The sequence below is a fragment of the Macrobrachium nipponense genome, chromosome 22, assembly GCF_015104395.2.
Source record: "Macrobrachium nipponense isolate FS-2020 chromosome 22, ASM1510439v2, whole genome shotgun sequence".
NCBI lineage: Eukaryota > Metazoa > Arthropoda > Malacostraca > Decapoda > Palaemonidae > Macrobrachium > Macrobrachium nipponense.
The window spans coordinates 63475569-63493068 of record NC_087213.1 but is presented as its reverse complement, the minus strand read 5'-3'; the positions used below and the strand labels follow the sequence as shown (position 1 = coordinate 63493068).

At 37.0% G+C, this 17500-nt stretch overlaps 1 protein-coding gene across 11 annotated transcripts in view; it reads left to right on the top strand.

Moving 5' to 3' along the window:
* The window catches only part of LOC135198752 (serine/threonine-protein kinase WNK1-like), a 569129-nt gene that overhangs the window by 450378 nt on the left and 101251 nt on the right, over positions 1-17500 (top strand). The window contains exon 1 of one of the 11 annotated variants that reach the window (XM_064226626.1): positions 1098-2342. The exons of 9 other annotated variants lie outside the window; for them this stretch is intronic. In XM_064226626.1, coding sequence (XP_064082696.1) covers positions 2191-2342 — 152 coding nt within the window. In that variant the 5' untranslated portion in view covers positions 1098-2190. Of the gene's footprint in view, positions 1-1097; positions 2343-2577; positions 2712-17500 lie in introns of those variants that run through there. One more of the 11 variants, XM_064226629.1, reaches the window with a different exon arrangement.

Below are 17500 nucleotides of genomic sequence, written 5' to 3'. Positions count from 1 at the left end.
TGTGTGGGCGTCTTCCCCATTCACTTTGCAGTCTAGTATTAGAAGTGTAATTAAGCTAATGGGGTAAGCGCTATAAGTCGTACTCTCAGATAATATATTTATTTTTCCCTGTAAACATAAACAGTGTTGACTGAGTTCGCGCTTAGAAGTATCCTTGTAATATATTTCTGTGTTTTCTTTTTTATTATTCAGCTGTTAAAATGTGCGCTTAAGTACTACATGTGGGCACGCGTACCGAGTCTTCTTCCCCCCCCTCCCCCCCTCCCCCCCATTCTGTCTGTCTCTGTCGCATATTAAAAAAAAATAAAATAAAATAAACCCTTTTTCGAGTGCTGTTCAAATATAGGAACATTATCCTTTTAATATAGATGTTCTTGGCCTCCTTACTCGTCCCATTCTCGATCGCTCAAGCTCCTGGGGCTTGGCTTGTTTCTTGGACTAACTAGTTTATGTATTTATATATATGATTATATTTATATACATATATATGTGTGTATATTGTATATTATATATAATGTGTGTATTTATAAATGTTAAATGCTACTCGAGGGAATATCATAATGCAAATCACACATATAAGAGAGAGAGAGAGAGAGAGAGAGAGAGAGAGAGAGAGAGAGAGAGAGAGAGAGAGAGAGAGAGATAATCCGCCATAATTGAAACTTATGTGTGTGTTATTTTGAATTCTTACCTTTTGTTATTCTCGCTCGGATTTCGTGTTCGAATGACCTTTGCGTTTCAGACGAACAAGAAACCCAGATTTAATTTGGCACCAGCAGGATAAATCTGTCGTTTGACCCACCACCCCCTCCCCAACGGGAAGGAGGGCTAGTTACAATGGGGTTACCTATCCCCTCTCTCCTCCCCAGGTGTTGTGTATAGAAGGGAGGATGAGGGGAATTGTGCCTGAGGGAGAATAAGAAGGTGCAGCCTCTCTCTCTCTCTCTCTCGCTCATTATCCCCTCCTCTACCCGGTGCCCTCTGTGCCCACCCTCCGTGTCCTCCCATTGGTGGCTACAGAGCCCCGGCCAAACCAGTGATCAGTTGAAGAGCATTTAGGAGACCCTGGGCACAGGGGCATCTCGAACGCGTGTGTCCCTTTGGCAATTCTCTCATTTATCTGGAGAGCCCGCACTCAGAAACAGTCTTCCTCCGCCCCCGCCACAGGCACTGCATTTCAGACCGCATTTCAGACAGACAGATAAAGACGGCTGTGATACATCCAGTGATTCCCTTCGTTAGCGCAAGGAAGGCAGTTAATCTGGAAACACACATAGCCTTGTGAAGGGTGTTCGTATTTGTCAACTCACCTGTGATAGATAGTTTGAAGGAAAATATTTTTCCGATGATATCATTCGGTCTCTGATGCTTGGTCTGCTGTGTTGAGAACTTCTCAGAGCTGTGTTGCTGTGTATTTCGAGTGCGGCGTTATCTTTTCTGTGTGAAGGAAAGGTATCTAGCTATGACATTAATGCTGAGTTAAGTTATTTATGAAAGTTATCGTATTTTTTAACAGACGGGGGAATATTATTTCTGATTAACCAAGAAAAGTGTTAAGTCTATTAAGTGCAAGTTGAATTGACGGCATTGCTGAAATATCTCCGGTAAATCACAAAGTATAGTAGAGGTGATATTTTCTGTTAGACTTGTGAAAAACAATTTCGAAGTGTTTTGTTGGGAGGCCCTCTCGGGTGAACTCAATACGTCTGTCCTCAAGATAACAGAGTTTATAGTGGACTCCTGATCCACCGGCTGCAGTTACTGCAAAGACGGAAGTGGTCTTTGAGCTCCAGGTTTTGAAAATTTGTCTTTGGTTTTGGAAAAATTGCTGAGCTCTTTTGAGACCCAAGAAATATCGTGTGGTGTATTCGTGGAAGGAGAAGGTTCCACTGTACTCTATACTCTTTACTTCTCCCCCCTCACCCCGTCCTCTAGTCTCCTTTAATACCCCCACCTCTGTACATCCACTCTACCCTCCCTTACCGTTCTCCCCCTCGTCCCTCCCCGTCAACGAAAATTAGGAAAGAAACCACCACAATTGCTCCTCCATCCTCCCCGAATATCTTGTCTCCGCTGCCTCCTACTAGTCCTAGCAGGAATAATAACAAGGACGAACTGGCGGGGGTCCTGCCTTCTTCTCCACCCCCCGCCCCTCCCCCTTCTCCTTCCATCCTTCCTGTGGGTCCTGTGATGATCGACAAGCTGTACGGCAGCAATGGCACCGACGAGAACCTCCGCTTCTTGGATTCCTACAAGATGTGTAGCGAGGACTGTGGTGACGTCGACCCCGGCAGCGAAGTTTTGACGTTCCTGCTCGATCTCGTCAACCAGAGGGAAATATGGTGAGTGAGTGAGTGACTTGACTGAGTGCTCTCTCTCCTCTCTCTCTCTCTCTCTTCTCTCTCTCTCTCTCTATCTTCTCTCTCTCCTCCTCTCTCTCTCTCTCTCTCTCATATCACGCCTATTAACATCACCGTCATCAGCCTCTTCATATCCCAACTTCGTCATTGCCTTCTACGTAAAAACCAGTGAGCATGTGTCTGTGCGTGTGTTGTGACACGGGAAGCTGCGGCGTTTCGCAGGTTTTCTTAAATGTGTCTTTGGATAATACTGAAGAGGGATGTTGCCAGATTATGGAACGTGTTTTTTGAAATTATTGCCAAGTTCTTTCGCATTGTGTATGCAAGGATAGAGACTGCTGTACTAAGGAGGTTTGTCATTTTTCTTTTGTCGTACTGCATGGCCTCCAGAGCCATCATCTCTGAGGGTAAAAGGTTTACCTGAATTTTACTAAATAATTACCTATATATATCTGTATAGATAGATAGATATTATGTATGTATATACAAGAAACTATTGTATATACTAACGCATTGACCATAAATTTTGGCCATTTCTAGGTGTCTACAAACTGCTGCATGATGATTCTCTTTTTATTATAGATTCCCTATATGTTGAGTGGCAGCTAGCGATGTACACTTACGAATCGCTTTTATACCCCATATTTATAGAACACGTCCCGCTCTGCTTTTAGTGGGAAGAAAATAGAAAAAAAAGGGAGGGGGTGGGAGGTAGGAAGGCTTTTAAACTGGGATTTTCCCGAAATGACGAAAGAATGCAGTAAATTCCCAATAGGACCCGGTGATTTTTGGGGAAGTAAAGTGCTCCCGGCAACTATCCGCATTTTATTTTTGGTCCTTTTAGAACGGGCACTATTTTTGTAGGGCCCTTTTAGACTGGAGACTACTTTTACAAAGTAGTTACGACCGACCGTAATGATTTTAGTAGAGTTCTTCAGAATCGATGTGAATTATTATTATTATTATTATTATTATTATTATTATTATTATTATTATTATTATTATTATTATTATAACAGGGTCGAGATCCTCTCTCAAACATGTTTTGTTAAGAGGATGGCAGCATCAGTGGAATTGATTTTATAATAATAATAATAATAATAATATTAATAATATATTATTATTATTATTATTATTATTATTATTATTATTATTATTATTATTAAAAATAACTAATGAAGGATTTGGCCAGCTGATAGGATGGGCCATTAAACCTTCCCACCGGTCGGATTATATATTTGATGAGCCATACGGCGTGAGTGGAAATTTTCTCATCCTCGTCTCATCCTCGTCTGACGGCAAGGAAAATTCACTCTTGGATTTTGCTTTTATTATGAAAGATATATATTTGTTTATTGTTAAAGATGTTTGTGTGTGTAAAACTTTGGGCAGTAAAAATTCAGTTCCTTGAGCTCTTTCTCTATATTTCCCATTACCTTTTGTTACTTATTCCGAATAAACACCATACCTATGCTAGGAAGCTTGAATTTCAAGTCATTGGACCCTGTGGGCTTGTTCCATTTGAATGGGTTTCATCATCTGAATAATAATGATGATAATGAAAACTACTCGGATAATGATAATGCATTCAAAAGATGTACACTAAAATGTTATTCCCCTGTACAAATGAGAGTTACAGACTAATTCAGAATTGCAAAATTCGTTAATACCCTTTTCATCTTTAAACATCAAATTGATATCGCGATGTTTAAAAATTAAGTTGGTAACCGAGTGACCGTTTTCTGTAATTACTGTGGCACAACTGTTGGGTAACGGTAGCTCTCGTGTAGCTTGTGAAAAATTAGTTTTGAAAAGATCTTATATTATTGACGATGAGCTGTCTGGGTGACTTGTATCTTGATTTTCCAGTTACTCAGAAGAATTTCCTATGTCGAGAGTATTTCCCATTTTCTTTTTTCTTTGTCTGTATATTTAGCTATTATTATTAGTCCTAGCTGTCTTCCCATCTATTATTATGCAGGGTGTCCATAAAGTCCCAGTACCATTATTAGTATTTATTGATTGTAATGGTACTGGGACTTTATGGACACCCTGTATTTCATGTCTTATTATTATTATTATTATTATTATTATTATTATTATTATTATTATTATTTCCTCCCGCGTCTAGTTATAAATGTGGACGCAGCGTCACCATTACTTGGCTCGGCTTTGGACCTTGGAAGGCTAAACCCACCTATTGTGAGACGTTGACACTACACTCTCAGAGCTGCATATTCTGGGACCTTCTTCTTCTTCTTCTTCTTCTTCTTCTTCTTCTTCTTCTTCTTCTTCTTCTTCTTGTATTTGATGTGACTTGTGTTCTCTATTTTCTATAATTGGGCCAGGTGCAGAGTCGAATAAAGTCTCTGGTTTGCGTATGTAGGTTTGTGTACATTTGAAATAGGTTTTATTGTCAAACAGCAACATTCAGAAATATTCTAGATTGACGAATTGATTGTATGTCATAAACTGGTGACGATAGCTTAGTGGTCATGAAAGAGAAAAAAAAATTTCTCTAGAATTAGTATGTATGCGTACTGAAGATTTTAATAGAAAATTTCAACACTGTACGTAAAAATCCTCCTACACAAATGAATACTGGATTTATAAAATGATTGAATTCCACGTAGTTTCTAAACTCTATAACAACCAAAATCCTTCCATTCCGTTCGGTATTACGATTTGGGATTCCATGCCAGCTTACCCCTCAGCGTATGCGCGGAATCAGTTAGTTAGGGGGGGTTGGGTGGGCCGGATTTCATGGAAGCCATCGTTCGATTGGCTCCCATTGGATGATGAGAAATGTAAACGAAGTTTGGGAGCTGAAAAGTTTGTGTATTAAACAATCCAGGCGATTAATCGTAATCCTTTAACCCTCTGGGGCTGAACTTTTTATGAAGCAGACCCCACATTGTGTACACTGTATACTATCATACGCTGTTTTGTTTGTTTGTTTGAGAGAGAGAGAATGCAAATTAGGATGAGTTATAGGATATGTAAATAAAGATGGATGCATAGCATAAAAATACGAATTGAAATTTTGGAAGAGAGAGAGAGAGAGAGAGAGAGAGAGAGAGAGAGAGAGAGAGAGAGAGAGAGAATGAATGCAAATTAGGATGCGATGGAGAATTTTAATGAAGATGGAAAGATGGATGCATGACATAAAAATATTGGAATATGAGAGAGGAGAGAGAGAGAGAGAGAGAGAGAGAGAGAGAAGAGAGAGAGAGAGAGAGAATGCAAATTAGGATGCGATAGAGAATGTAAATGAAGATGGGGATGCATGACATGAAAAATGAGAGAGAGAGAGAGAGAGAGAGAGAGGAGAGAGTTGTAAAAAAAAAAAAACGGAACGTTTAGGCAAGCATGGCATAAAGAAAGCAGACTAATCGAATTAAGCCTTGTTTTAAGAGGGTGAATATTTTTTTTTTCTTTGTTTGCTTCTTATTTTTCCTGGTAAGTTTTGGTCACTATAATCTACCTAAGCCTTGCTCTTTCTGATATTTTTATTCCATGATATTTTCTGCTATTCCTTCTATCTGTTTCCATGCCTGAATTATCATGTAGCGTTCTCTTCTCCTTTCTAGACTATATAATTTTAAGAATTGTAGTCTTTCCCAGTAGTCTAGGTCCTTAACTTCTTCTATTCTAGCTGTAAAGGACCTTTGTACACTCTCTATTTGTGCAATATCCTTTTGATAGTGTGGGTACCATATCATATTGCAATATTCAAGTGGACTACGAACATATGTTTTATAAAGCATAATCATGTGTTCAGCTTTTCTTGTTTTGAAGTGCCGTAACAACATTCCCATTTTTGCTTTACATTTTGCCAACAGAGTTGCTATTTGATCATTGCATAACATGTTCCTATTCATCATCACACCAAGGTCTTTAACTGCTTCCTTATTTGTGATGGTCTCATTATTAGGTCCCTTATATGCATATAGCTTTCTTTCTCTGTCTCCATAATTTATTGATTCAAATTTATCAGAGTTAAATACCATCCTATTTACCTCTGCCCAATCATATACTTTGTTAAGGTCTCTTTGTAGAGCGTTCCTATCTTCATCACAAGTAATTTCTCTACTTATTCTTGTGTCATCTGCGAAACTACTCACTACCGAATCCTTAACATTATTGTCTATGTCTTCAATCATAATAACAAACAGTATTGCAGCTAACACCGTACCTTGCGGCACACCGGATATTACCTTGGCTTCATCCGATTTCTCGTCGTTTGCAATAACTATCTGTTTTCTGTTGTGTAAAAATTCTTTTAACCATCTTCCTACTTTATCCACGATATTGTGTTTTCTAATTTTCTTCGCCAATATATTATGGTCTACTTTATCAAAAGCTTTTGCAAAGTCTAAATAAACCACATCTGTTTCATTTCCGCTTTTCATATTTTTGAATATGTTTTCACGGTGGACTAACAGTTGGGTTTGTGTACTTTTTCCGGGTACGAAACCATGTTGTCCTTTATTAAACAAATTATTTTTTATTAAATGTTTCATAATATTTTTCTTCATTACCCTTTCATACACTTTCATAATATGTGATGTTAGACTCACAGGCCTATAATTACTTGCCTCTAGTCTTGATCCACTTTTGAAAGTAGGGTAATATATGCTAATTTGTGCTCATCATATATCTTGCCTGTATCTACACTTTGTCTTAATAATATTGCAAGTGGCTTTGCGATAGAATGAACTACTTTCTTTAACAAAATAGCAGGAATTCCATCAGGCCCTGCAGCAGCTCCATTTTTAATTTCATTAATAGCCTGCACAATATCAGCTTCATTAATATCTATGTCAGCTAAATATTCACTATTTTCATCCCTTACTTCTATATCATTATCTTCATTATCTATTCTAGGGGTGAATTCTCTCTTATATCGTTCTGCCAGTATGTTGCAAATTTCCTTTTTTTCATTCGTTAATCTCCCTTCAATTCTCAGAGGGCCGGGGGCCTATTTCTATTCTTCTTTTATTCATCTTCTTCGCATATGAGTATAATAGTTTGGGGTTTTGCTTGATATTTAATAGGTTTTTTTCTTCCAAGTCCCGTTTTTCATTTTCTTTTGATTGTATAATCTTTTGTTCTGCATTTTCTATCTTACTTTTTAGTTCTATAACTTTCCATGCATTTTTTTCTTTTGCAAGACCTTTTTTCCACTTTCTGATTTTCTGGAACAAGATCCTTCTGTCTCTTGGTATGCATGAATGATGTTTACTTTTCTTCTTCGGTATATATTTTTCCACTATTATCTCCAATATTTTATATAATATCTCCGTATTTACCCTTATGTCATCACTTACGAAAATGTTATCCCAATCTTTGTTTAATTCTTCATTAATTTCTGACCATTTTATATTTTTACTGTAGAAGTTGTATTTTCCATATCCTTCCCACTTTTTCATTTCTTGCTTATCTCTATTTTCACTTGCTTTGGAATGAACTGTTAATTCTATGACATTATGGTCTGAAATACTCGCATTATAAACTATTATTTCTTTAACATAATTCATCTCGTTCACAAATACTAGGTCTAAAGTATTTCCTTTCTTGTTGGCAGGTGATTTATTTGTTGAATGTTGTATTCTAGTAGCATATCTAATAGCTTTTCAAATTGCCTCTTATCTTCTGCACTACTATTACTCTCTTTTTTATATGTATAAGTACAACCACAATCTCCTATTCGTTCTTTCCATTCTACGAAAGGAAAGTTGAAGTCACCAGATAGGAGAATAGTCCAGTCCTTGTGATTTCTACATATATCATCCAATTTTCAATTATTAAGTCAAACTCTTTAGTATTAGGAGGTCTATATATTACTATGTTCATCAATTTTTCAGATTCAAATTCTAACCGCTATTAGTTCACATTCTGAGTTACTATATTTCTCATATATTTTTCCTTGTTTTTTGTCTTTCCCATATATTGCGGTTCCCCCTTGATTCCTATTTTTTCTATCTGATCTATAAGTTTGGAACCCTTTTATTTGATCATCATTCCCAGTCTCTTGGGAATACCAGGTTTCACTTATATTCATTATATCTATTTTCTTTTCATTTTGGGTTAGTTCTTCTAAGTACTCTATTTTTCTTTTTGAGTTACTCGTAACTAAACCCTGCGCATTCATCACTATGATGGTTTGCGTGTTTTCTCCTTCATTTAATACTGATAGTAATAAGGATTTTCCCATGTCTCTTTCCTGTTCTGGTATGTTGTTCTTTTTTTCATTTCCAGAAATTCTGACATTAAAAAATCCAACTTTTCCATAATATTTGATCTTCCTTCATCATAATTATTAATTTTGTGTCTGAATCTGCAATTTTCTCCGTTCTGCAATATCCTCTTGCATAATAAATACAGTTATTATCTCTTGAGTAGAATTTCGGAGCTGATGCTTTGAAATTTTTTGCTGACACCTCTGCATATCTCATTGGTGGTTTGCTTTTCTCTTTTACCTGATATTCTTGATTTCTCTCTTTATTTGTTTCTTTCTTATTTTGGATTTTATTACTTGGTTGGTTATTTATTTGATTATGATTCATGGCTACAGGGTGCATATATTTGCATTTTTTGTCGAACTTACATCCTTTTCCTTCTTTTAGGTTTTTACATATTTTTGGATGCAGATCTCTGCAATCATCCCCATATCCATCTAAGTATGCACATTTACCATATATTTCATAGTTTTGTTTTTGACATATCTTAGGATGTTTGTAGTAACATCTTTCTCCAAATCTGCAATTCCCTCTTTTCAAAAGGTTGCAGATTTTGTGTCTTTCTTGTCTATTTTTTCCTCTTTCCCGTCATTGTATAGATCTGGGTAGAGCCTCTTCGGGATTTGCTTTTCTGTTGTCATATCGTAATTTATTTCTTCGTAGGTATGCTGCTTTATTGCCTCATATGTAGTATCAATGAGTATCTCTGCATCCATACTTTTATCTTGTTCTTTGTTTTCCTTATTTTTTTCTGTCATTTCATTTTTGTTTACTTATTCTTCCGTTTTCCTCTTCTTCTTTTTCTTCTTCTTCTTCCTCTTCCTCTTCTTCTTCATCCTCAACTATTTGTACATTCAATCTTGATTTAATAACATTGTCTATCCATGATAGACATGTTGAACAAAAAATTCTTGTATCTTTTCTCAAATCTTGTATTACCTCAGCACACTGTGGATGGGTCGGAATGTTTGCATGCAGCACATTTTCTGATTAGGTTTTGTGGATTACTATGCTATACCAAACCTTACACAGTTTGCATGCTTTTGGCATTCTTTTTCCTAATGCATCAATTAGTATATTCACAAGATTCACCTTATTCATTTTCTTTGTCGGAATATGTTGGTTTATGTATATTTTCTTTATGAGTCTCTTGACCACTTGGATTTTATTTGGAACTTCTTCAATTATTTTCAAGATGTTTTTCATTAGATTTGTTCCAGTTTGAAGGATTATATCCTTCTAATATATCTATGAATGCTTTTGTATCTTTTTGGTTAGGACTGTTGCTGATTTCATAGATGAGAAATGCCAGTTCCCTTCCTGCTACCTCATCGTATTGCGAATCTGCTAAACACGCCAAATTACGCCACCTTTTCCCGCAGTTGGAACTTACTGCCATCTTGTTCTGATTTATAGTATTACACTTGATAAACTAACTTAGAAGACGCTTTATCCTACTATTTTCACACTAATCTTATCACCGATAGTTCACGAACACTTCTAGATATTTCTCAAATTCTAGTCGTATGTTAAACTTGTGATATCTGTTGATTATTGTGACTTCACGCGGGTACGTCTCACCAAGCAAGATGGCTACTACGAGAGAGAGAGAGAGAGAGAGAGAGAGAGAGAGAGAGAGAGAGAGAGAGAGAGAGAATGAATGCAAATTAGGATGCAATGGAGAATTTTAATGAAGATGGAAAGATGGATGCATGACATAAAAATATTGGAATATGCGAGAGAGAGAGAGAGAGAATGCAAATTAGGATGCGATAGAGAATGTAAATGAAGATGGATGCATGACATGAAAATGAGAGAGAGAGAGAGAGAGAGAGAGAGAGAGAGAGAGAGAGAGAGAGAGAGAGAGAGTTGTAAAAAAAAAAAACGGAACGTTTAGGCAAGCATGGCATAAAGAAAGCAGACTATCGAATTAAGCCTTGTTTTAAGAGGGTGAATATTTTTTTTTTCTTTCGACGCGAAACACTTGGCAATGTATCTTGTTTACTTCTTGATGCTGTTTCGAATGTTTGAAGGTTGAATTCTCCTTTTACTCTTTCTCATTTTAACGAACTTTTCGTTCATGTAAACAAAACTATCGGTGCCCCCGTCCCTGTTTCCGTTTAACAATATCCCCTCTGTCTTATTATTTGGAAGGGATGCTAGTGAGTAGGCAGATGCCAATGTCTGTGCAGTCATGCAAGCGTTGAGTTGAGAGAGAGAGAGAGAGAGAGAGAGAGAGAGAGAGAGAGAGAGAGAGAGAGAGAGAGAGAGAGACTTAACAAAAGAATGTTCTTATTTGCGTAGTATATATGTATGTATATGTATTATATATACTGTTCACACATTTTTACGAAAAAATTATTACTTTTGTATATTTTATTATATATATATATATATATATATATATATATATAGATATATATAATTTAGTATATACATGCATACATAAATACATACACACACACACACTTACATACTGTGTGTGTTCCTTTTCTTGTGATAGCTAAAGAACTAAAACGATTACGCAGAACTTTATTTTTTTTCGTTTTTGCAGCATACAGCGATTCTTTACCATCCGCCTGTTGGTTGCGTGCAAAATCGCAACTTCTCCCTTAATCCCGAGTTGAGGAGGCGAGATTATCTTGTTTACGTGAATTAAAGCCCGGGATTCAAATGAAGTGCAATTATAAGAAGTGACTGAGACGAAAATAGGCATTCCTACTACTCGGTTAATTTGATTACGTAAACTATATTTTTGTCAAAATATATTTTGTTGTTGTAAGGTAGTCCTACTCCCATTTGACTATGGATTTAAAATCTGTAGCTCCTAAAACATAAACCGACCAACAAACGCAACTTGCTCAGCCTTATTAACATATAGATGGCAAAAAGGCCAATATATATATTTTAAATATATATATATATTATATATACACTATATATGTATATATATACTTATATGTAAATTCATTCTTGTAAGCAGTCATATTTCTTCAAGTGTACCATATCTTAGTTATCTCAAGATGAAGCCTTGTTGTAAATTACGTTTATGATGACAGAAGAGTTCTTGTTGTTATCTCTGTATAGAATATTTGCAAAGGCAGAGAAAGGAGCGGCGTTCTCTCTGAATATAAATGCTTGGTTTAACTCGCTTCACATACAGTATAACCACAACCTCTTCTCCTTCTCTCCCACCCCCCAACCCCCCATTCATTCCTATAGTTGTTAGGTTGTGTTGTTGTGTAACGGAAGAATCTCTAGAGACGTCCAACCCAGCAGCCAGAAAACTGGTTGTTTTTTCACAATTCTTAAATCTTGAAATATATATATTTATATTTTTTTTGGTAACTTTTGTTTTGCAAACAGATACTGTTTGGTGGGGATACATTCACCTCTTGCAGCATATAAACATCATAAATGTTTATATCCTCTGATTGAAAGGGTATTTAGCAGATCAGCAAGGTGATGAATTGTCCACATCATGTATAAGGACGTTTGTATATTTTTTTTCTGTTAGATTTCATTAAGTGAAGTGGTTCCTAATGATGCTTAATACCACTTCCGCTCAAGAGAAAATTGGCCATTTCGAGGTAGAGACGGATATTACATTAATTGATTGATTGCCTGGCTATCTCGCCTTACCGCTACCAAGAAGAGGCGAGTGAAGTTCTGTACCGCCCCGTAAGTGACGGTGAATCATTTCATTAATTAAAATTCTGCGAAGGGCAGGTTGTTACCTTCGAAGGCCGGCGAGCTAAATTTAGTAGTAATAACTAGTATATGTCAATTCCGTAATTCGTCATGCTGACGTCATTTCCACTAACAGCTTTATCGATGTATGTGGAAATCCAAAAATGCTTTATTTCATAATTTGTGTTTTTTCAGAGACATTGGAACTCTTTTTTAAGAGGCCTTTTGACCAAAGTTACGGGCGGCTTTATGGGGGCTTACATAACCTAGATGCCTGCGGGTCAGATGCATTCGGATGCGATAAACGTGCTGTGGCACGTGCCCTGAATTCGGGACATGATACTGGCCTTGAAAGAGGAGGTGGTCCGACGAAGTCTTGGAATCGAAGCTAAAGATTCGGATTTAAAGACATTTGCTTAACCTCGTTGTGTTAATACTGGTGAGTGTGATTGTGTGTGTGTGCGTGCGCGCGTGTGTTTTCAGGCATCTGTGCGTACCCGCAAGCACGCTGAACATATAGCGCTGCTAAGTTTTTCACGAAAAAATTTAAACATTTCTCGTGATGTTCATTACCAGTTGCTGGTAGGGGCTGGGAGCGGCTGAATAAGCTGTTGTTGTTAGCAGTTGTTTGGCTAGGGTCAGGGCGCTAAATATGCTGTTGCTATTAGTAGTTGTTTAGCTAGGGTCAGGGCGAGGCTAAATATCCTGTTGCTGCTGGAAGTTGTTCGGCAAGGGCCTGGAGAGACTGAATATGCTGTTGCTGTTAACAGTAATTCTGCAGGGACAGCGGGAGCTGCTTGGCTGTTTGGTGTGCAAATGTCTGCTCAGCCTCAGCGCTTTCCTTGGAATGCAAATAATGCGCGGAGGTGCTGGCGCTGGTGGTACACGTGCCCTGGCAAACCACCTCGCCCGCGCCAGGACAAACAACAAACAAAATCATAAAACTAACAGTAAAAATAACAACATTAACAACATCATCTACAACATATCTCTCTCTCTCTCTCTCTCTCTCTCTCTCTCTCTCTCTCCACCACCCTTCGCCACCTGTGCTGCATACCACAGCTGGCGGTGTCAGAGAGAGCACAGCAGGAGTAGCAGCAACGCAGCTTTTGGATCCAACAGCTATGATCTTGAGCGAGTCCCAATAATTCCTCTTTTGTGTTTTGTGGGAAGGGGGGGTGGTTTAATCTCCCTGTTTTTGTTAACTTTTTTTTCGACAACTGCTGCTTCATTATCAGCGCAAGATTCCCTTCGATGTTAACCAAAGCACAGACTTTTTTTTTCTTTCTTTTTTTTTTCTTTCTTTTATTTTTACACAGACTGTTCTGGCTCTTTGTGTGTGTTCTTGTTTACAGTAGCAGACATTCCTTTTATCTATGACTCAAATTTCTTCTGCTTCGCCGGTTTTTATTATTTGTTCTTTGTTTATTTTTGCCCCATCCCCCTCGGTATCACACCACTTGATCCTGGTGATTCGTTTAGTGTAATCTTTGACTGCAAGCAACATTCTGGTTGAAGGAGTTTTACCATTCCTCCTTGATTGCAACACATTTCCAATCACCAATGGATAATCCACTGTTAATGCGTCTCCTGAACATTTCGGGGTTCTGCAGTTGAGAGAGAGAGAGAGAGAGAGAGAGAGAGAGAGAGAGAGAGAGTCTGTGGTGTTTGTTTTTGAAATGCCGATGAGTTGATGGTGGTCTGAAGTATCACAAATTTGCTCTTCATTTTATGAAATGTAATTTAAGAAAACAAACATTAAATTTGATATACTTTAATAATCACATAATACGAACACCAAACAAATTGAATTTTCCAGTATGAATACCATCCTCATTGTGCATAAGGTTATGAAATATATATATATATATATATATATATATATATATATATATATATATATATATATATATATATATATATATATATATATATACTACATATGTTTGTATGTATGTATGTAGTATGTGTATGTTTAATCTTTGTTTAATTGGTGTATTTATGTATATGTATATATATATATATATATATGTATATATATATATATTATATATATATATATATATATATATTTATATATGTTATGTATTTATGTACACACATACACACACACATATATAAATTTTCACGTAGATCATCACCATGTTTGTTCCTAGACCGAAACTCTTGAAATCGTACTATCGATTGATTCATCGGGGTTTCTCTGTCGTCGCTGTCCTTGGGATATTGTCTCCCCGTTCGACTCTCTCTCTCTCTCTCTCTCTCTCTCTCTCTCTCTCGGAAATTTTGGCTTGGCATAGTTTATTTAAGGCCAGTTGTCAGCTCTTGGGACAGACTAATAGATATTGGGGCTATATATCAACTCTGGTAGAGGTTACAAATGTTACGAAAAAAAAAAAATGAAAAATTAGTTCCAACACCTTCGGGATGGTGTGTTGAAATAACGTTTACTTTTGCCATTGTTGTCTGTGCTACCCTTTTAGGATATTTTTTTTTTATGTTAATGATGATTCTTGGTGTCCTTTACGGAAAGAAAATATTAGAATTTAATTAAATGTAGGCTTGTCATTATCATAAACTGGTGTTCCATCACTATTTACATACTAGACTGGCGTTCCTCGAGGACCAAAGAAATGCTCTCTCTCTCTCTCTCTCTCTCTCTCTCTCTCTCTCTCTCTCTCTCTCTCTCTCTCTCTCTCTCTCTCTCTCGCTGATTTGGCTTGCTTTGTTTGATCATTTTATATGGAGGTGTTTGTATAGTCAACGTGCAAAAGTACCCTTCGTCATTAGGGTCGCTCAATAGAATTGTTTTTTCATGTAGATTAGATTTGGTTTTATCAGAGAAATAAATAAGTATGACCTTGTTCTCTGAACTTGATAAGGAAATCCCGTTTAAGTAACTAATTATAATAATAGTAATAATAATCATTATTATAATCAGCATTGTAGTATCGCAAATTTACTACCTTATCGACTGTGCAATTTCTTTGAGCATTTCAAAATGTAAAGTTGATGAGTATTTGACGCTGAAACGGTATTCAAAACACGACGAAACAAGCCTATGCCCGTTTAATTAATTTTATTTGCTAAATCACTTGTTTCGTCATGTCATCTAGCGTGCTCTCGTCAATTTCATCAAGTTAAATAATATACCTTGCATGTGAGACTAAATTCTTTCTGGTGATTAACATGTTCAAATGGTTATATAACTGTAGTGTGTAAGGAGACATACTTCGACATACATTATATATTGCAGCCTAGATATTATATATATATATATATATATATATATATATATATATATATATATATATATATATAAAAGTGAATACCACAGGAAAATGATAGGCAGAAATCAAAGCGCTTTCCTTTACAATGTCTTATTTAATGAAGTCACGAGCATCTTATGTGATTTTTTTAAGCATATATATGATATATATTATATAAATTATATGTATATAATATTAATATATTTGATTGTGTATGTGTATGTATGTATACATGAAGTTATGTATACACTTTCACGAGCAAACAGGGTAGGCAGACAATCTGTTGTTATCAGGTGCACAAGTTTTCTCATTTTGGACCGTTTCCTCGCCGCCCAATACTGTTTTCTTGAGGATTTGCATTTTCTGGGCAAATCTGTAAATTTGGAACATTCCTTCGGTTGCATTCCTGGTTTCTTTAACACACAGTACGCTATGGAAGTCAGTACGTGTGTATTTTCTTTTATATTTAACTCTTAACTTTAAAAAAAAAAGTTGTGGATACTTTTCACATCAAGGAGTGATTATAAAATGCAAGAGTAACCTGTTGGGAGTTAGTTCCCAGTAATTACTGTATGGGGGAAAATTTCGATATTGGTTGGTCCTCTCCTGGTTTATTTTTTGGGAATTTTTGTTTATATTTCTGTATAACGAGATCCCTGAAAAATTCTTGTCTCTCATGGTGGGCTGTAGCCTCTCTTTTCAACACGGTTCTACAGCTGAATGTAAATGTAGGAAGCAGAGGTAAGCAAAGAGAAGTGAAAAATACGGAAAATGTGCGCAATTGTTCCTAAACCTGGCAGATTTGTGAGGATGTCTGTTGGGTTCCGTGTTGACAACAGGATTTACCCCCAGGTCCTTGGGGATCCTTTGGGGATTCCCCGCCAGGGATTAGGAGCTCCCGTCTCCTCTTTCAGGAAACCTCTGCAAAAGATGATGTTAGAATTCCAAGAATTCCAGGCAGATATTCGAAGGTCTCCATTTTCCCCTCAGCATTTTGGGATGGGAAAATATTTTACGCCTTATTTTTCCGCTCCAGTGGAAAACGACGGCGAGAATAGATGAGAATCTGACGACAGTTCGTTTTTTTTTTTTTTTTTTCCTTGTGATTTACAGATTGGTATAAAAAATATCAGATTCCTTCTGGTATAAAAAATATCAGATTCCTTCATGTTCAGTCAACTAAAGTGGCACCAGTCATTGCTTGCTCTGACCCTCGTCGGGGGACGATTGAGATTGATAGCTGAGATCCAGTTTATTCGTCTCTGTTTGAAAGTGTGCATAAGCCTGTACGATGACCCCAGTCAGTCGGCATTATGCCCCCCCCCCCCCCCCCCACTCTCTCTCTCTCTCTCTCTCTCTCTCTCTCTCTCTCTCTCTCTCTCTCTCTCTCTCCCCTCACGAATACTGCGTCGTTGATTCGTCGAGAGCGGAGTGCGTGAGCTTGCACGTGACGCCAGTCCTCGTGTTTTGGTGCTTGCTGCTGATTGTCTAGATGAGTAATTATTGTCCTTCGTGTGACTAAGTACAGGCGGAAGGCCGCTTATTATGCTGATCTTCCTTAAGAACTAAAGCAGTGCCATCTGCTTCGCGTCCTTGGGTGCTGTCATGCTCCAATTATTAACGTGATCTTATTGGAGTGAAGAAAATTAAGTTTTGACGACCAATGCTTGCAACCCGACAAAGATTTGGGGTATATTGAGCAAAGATTTTAGTTTAGCTGATAAAAACGCCAAATTTGACTAATGATTCGGGTTCAGCAGATCAGAATAACATTTTATTTGATAGACATCGTCTACTTGGGCTCAAACTGAGTTTAATGTACAATTAGCAGGATGCATATGAGAAATATTTGAGTTCGTCTCACAAGGATTTGTGTTTATTAGTTGTTGCCGTAAGCTGAATTTACAGTGATTACTTTTTAACTGACAAATATTGTTTC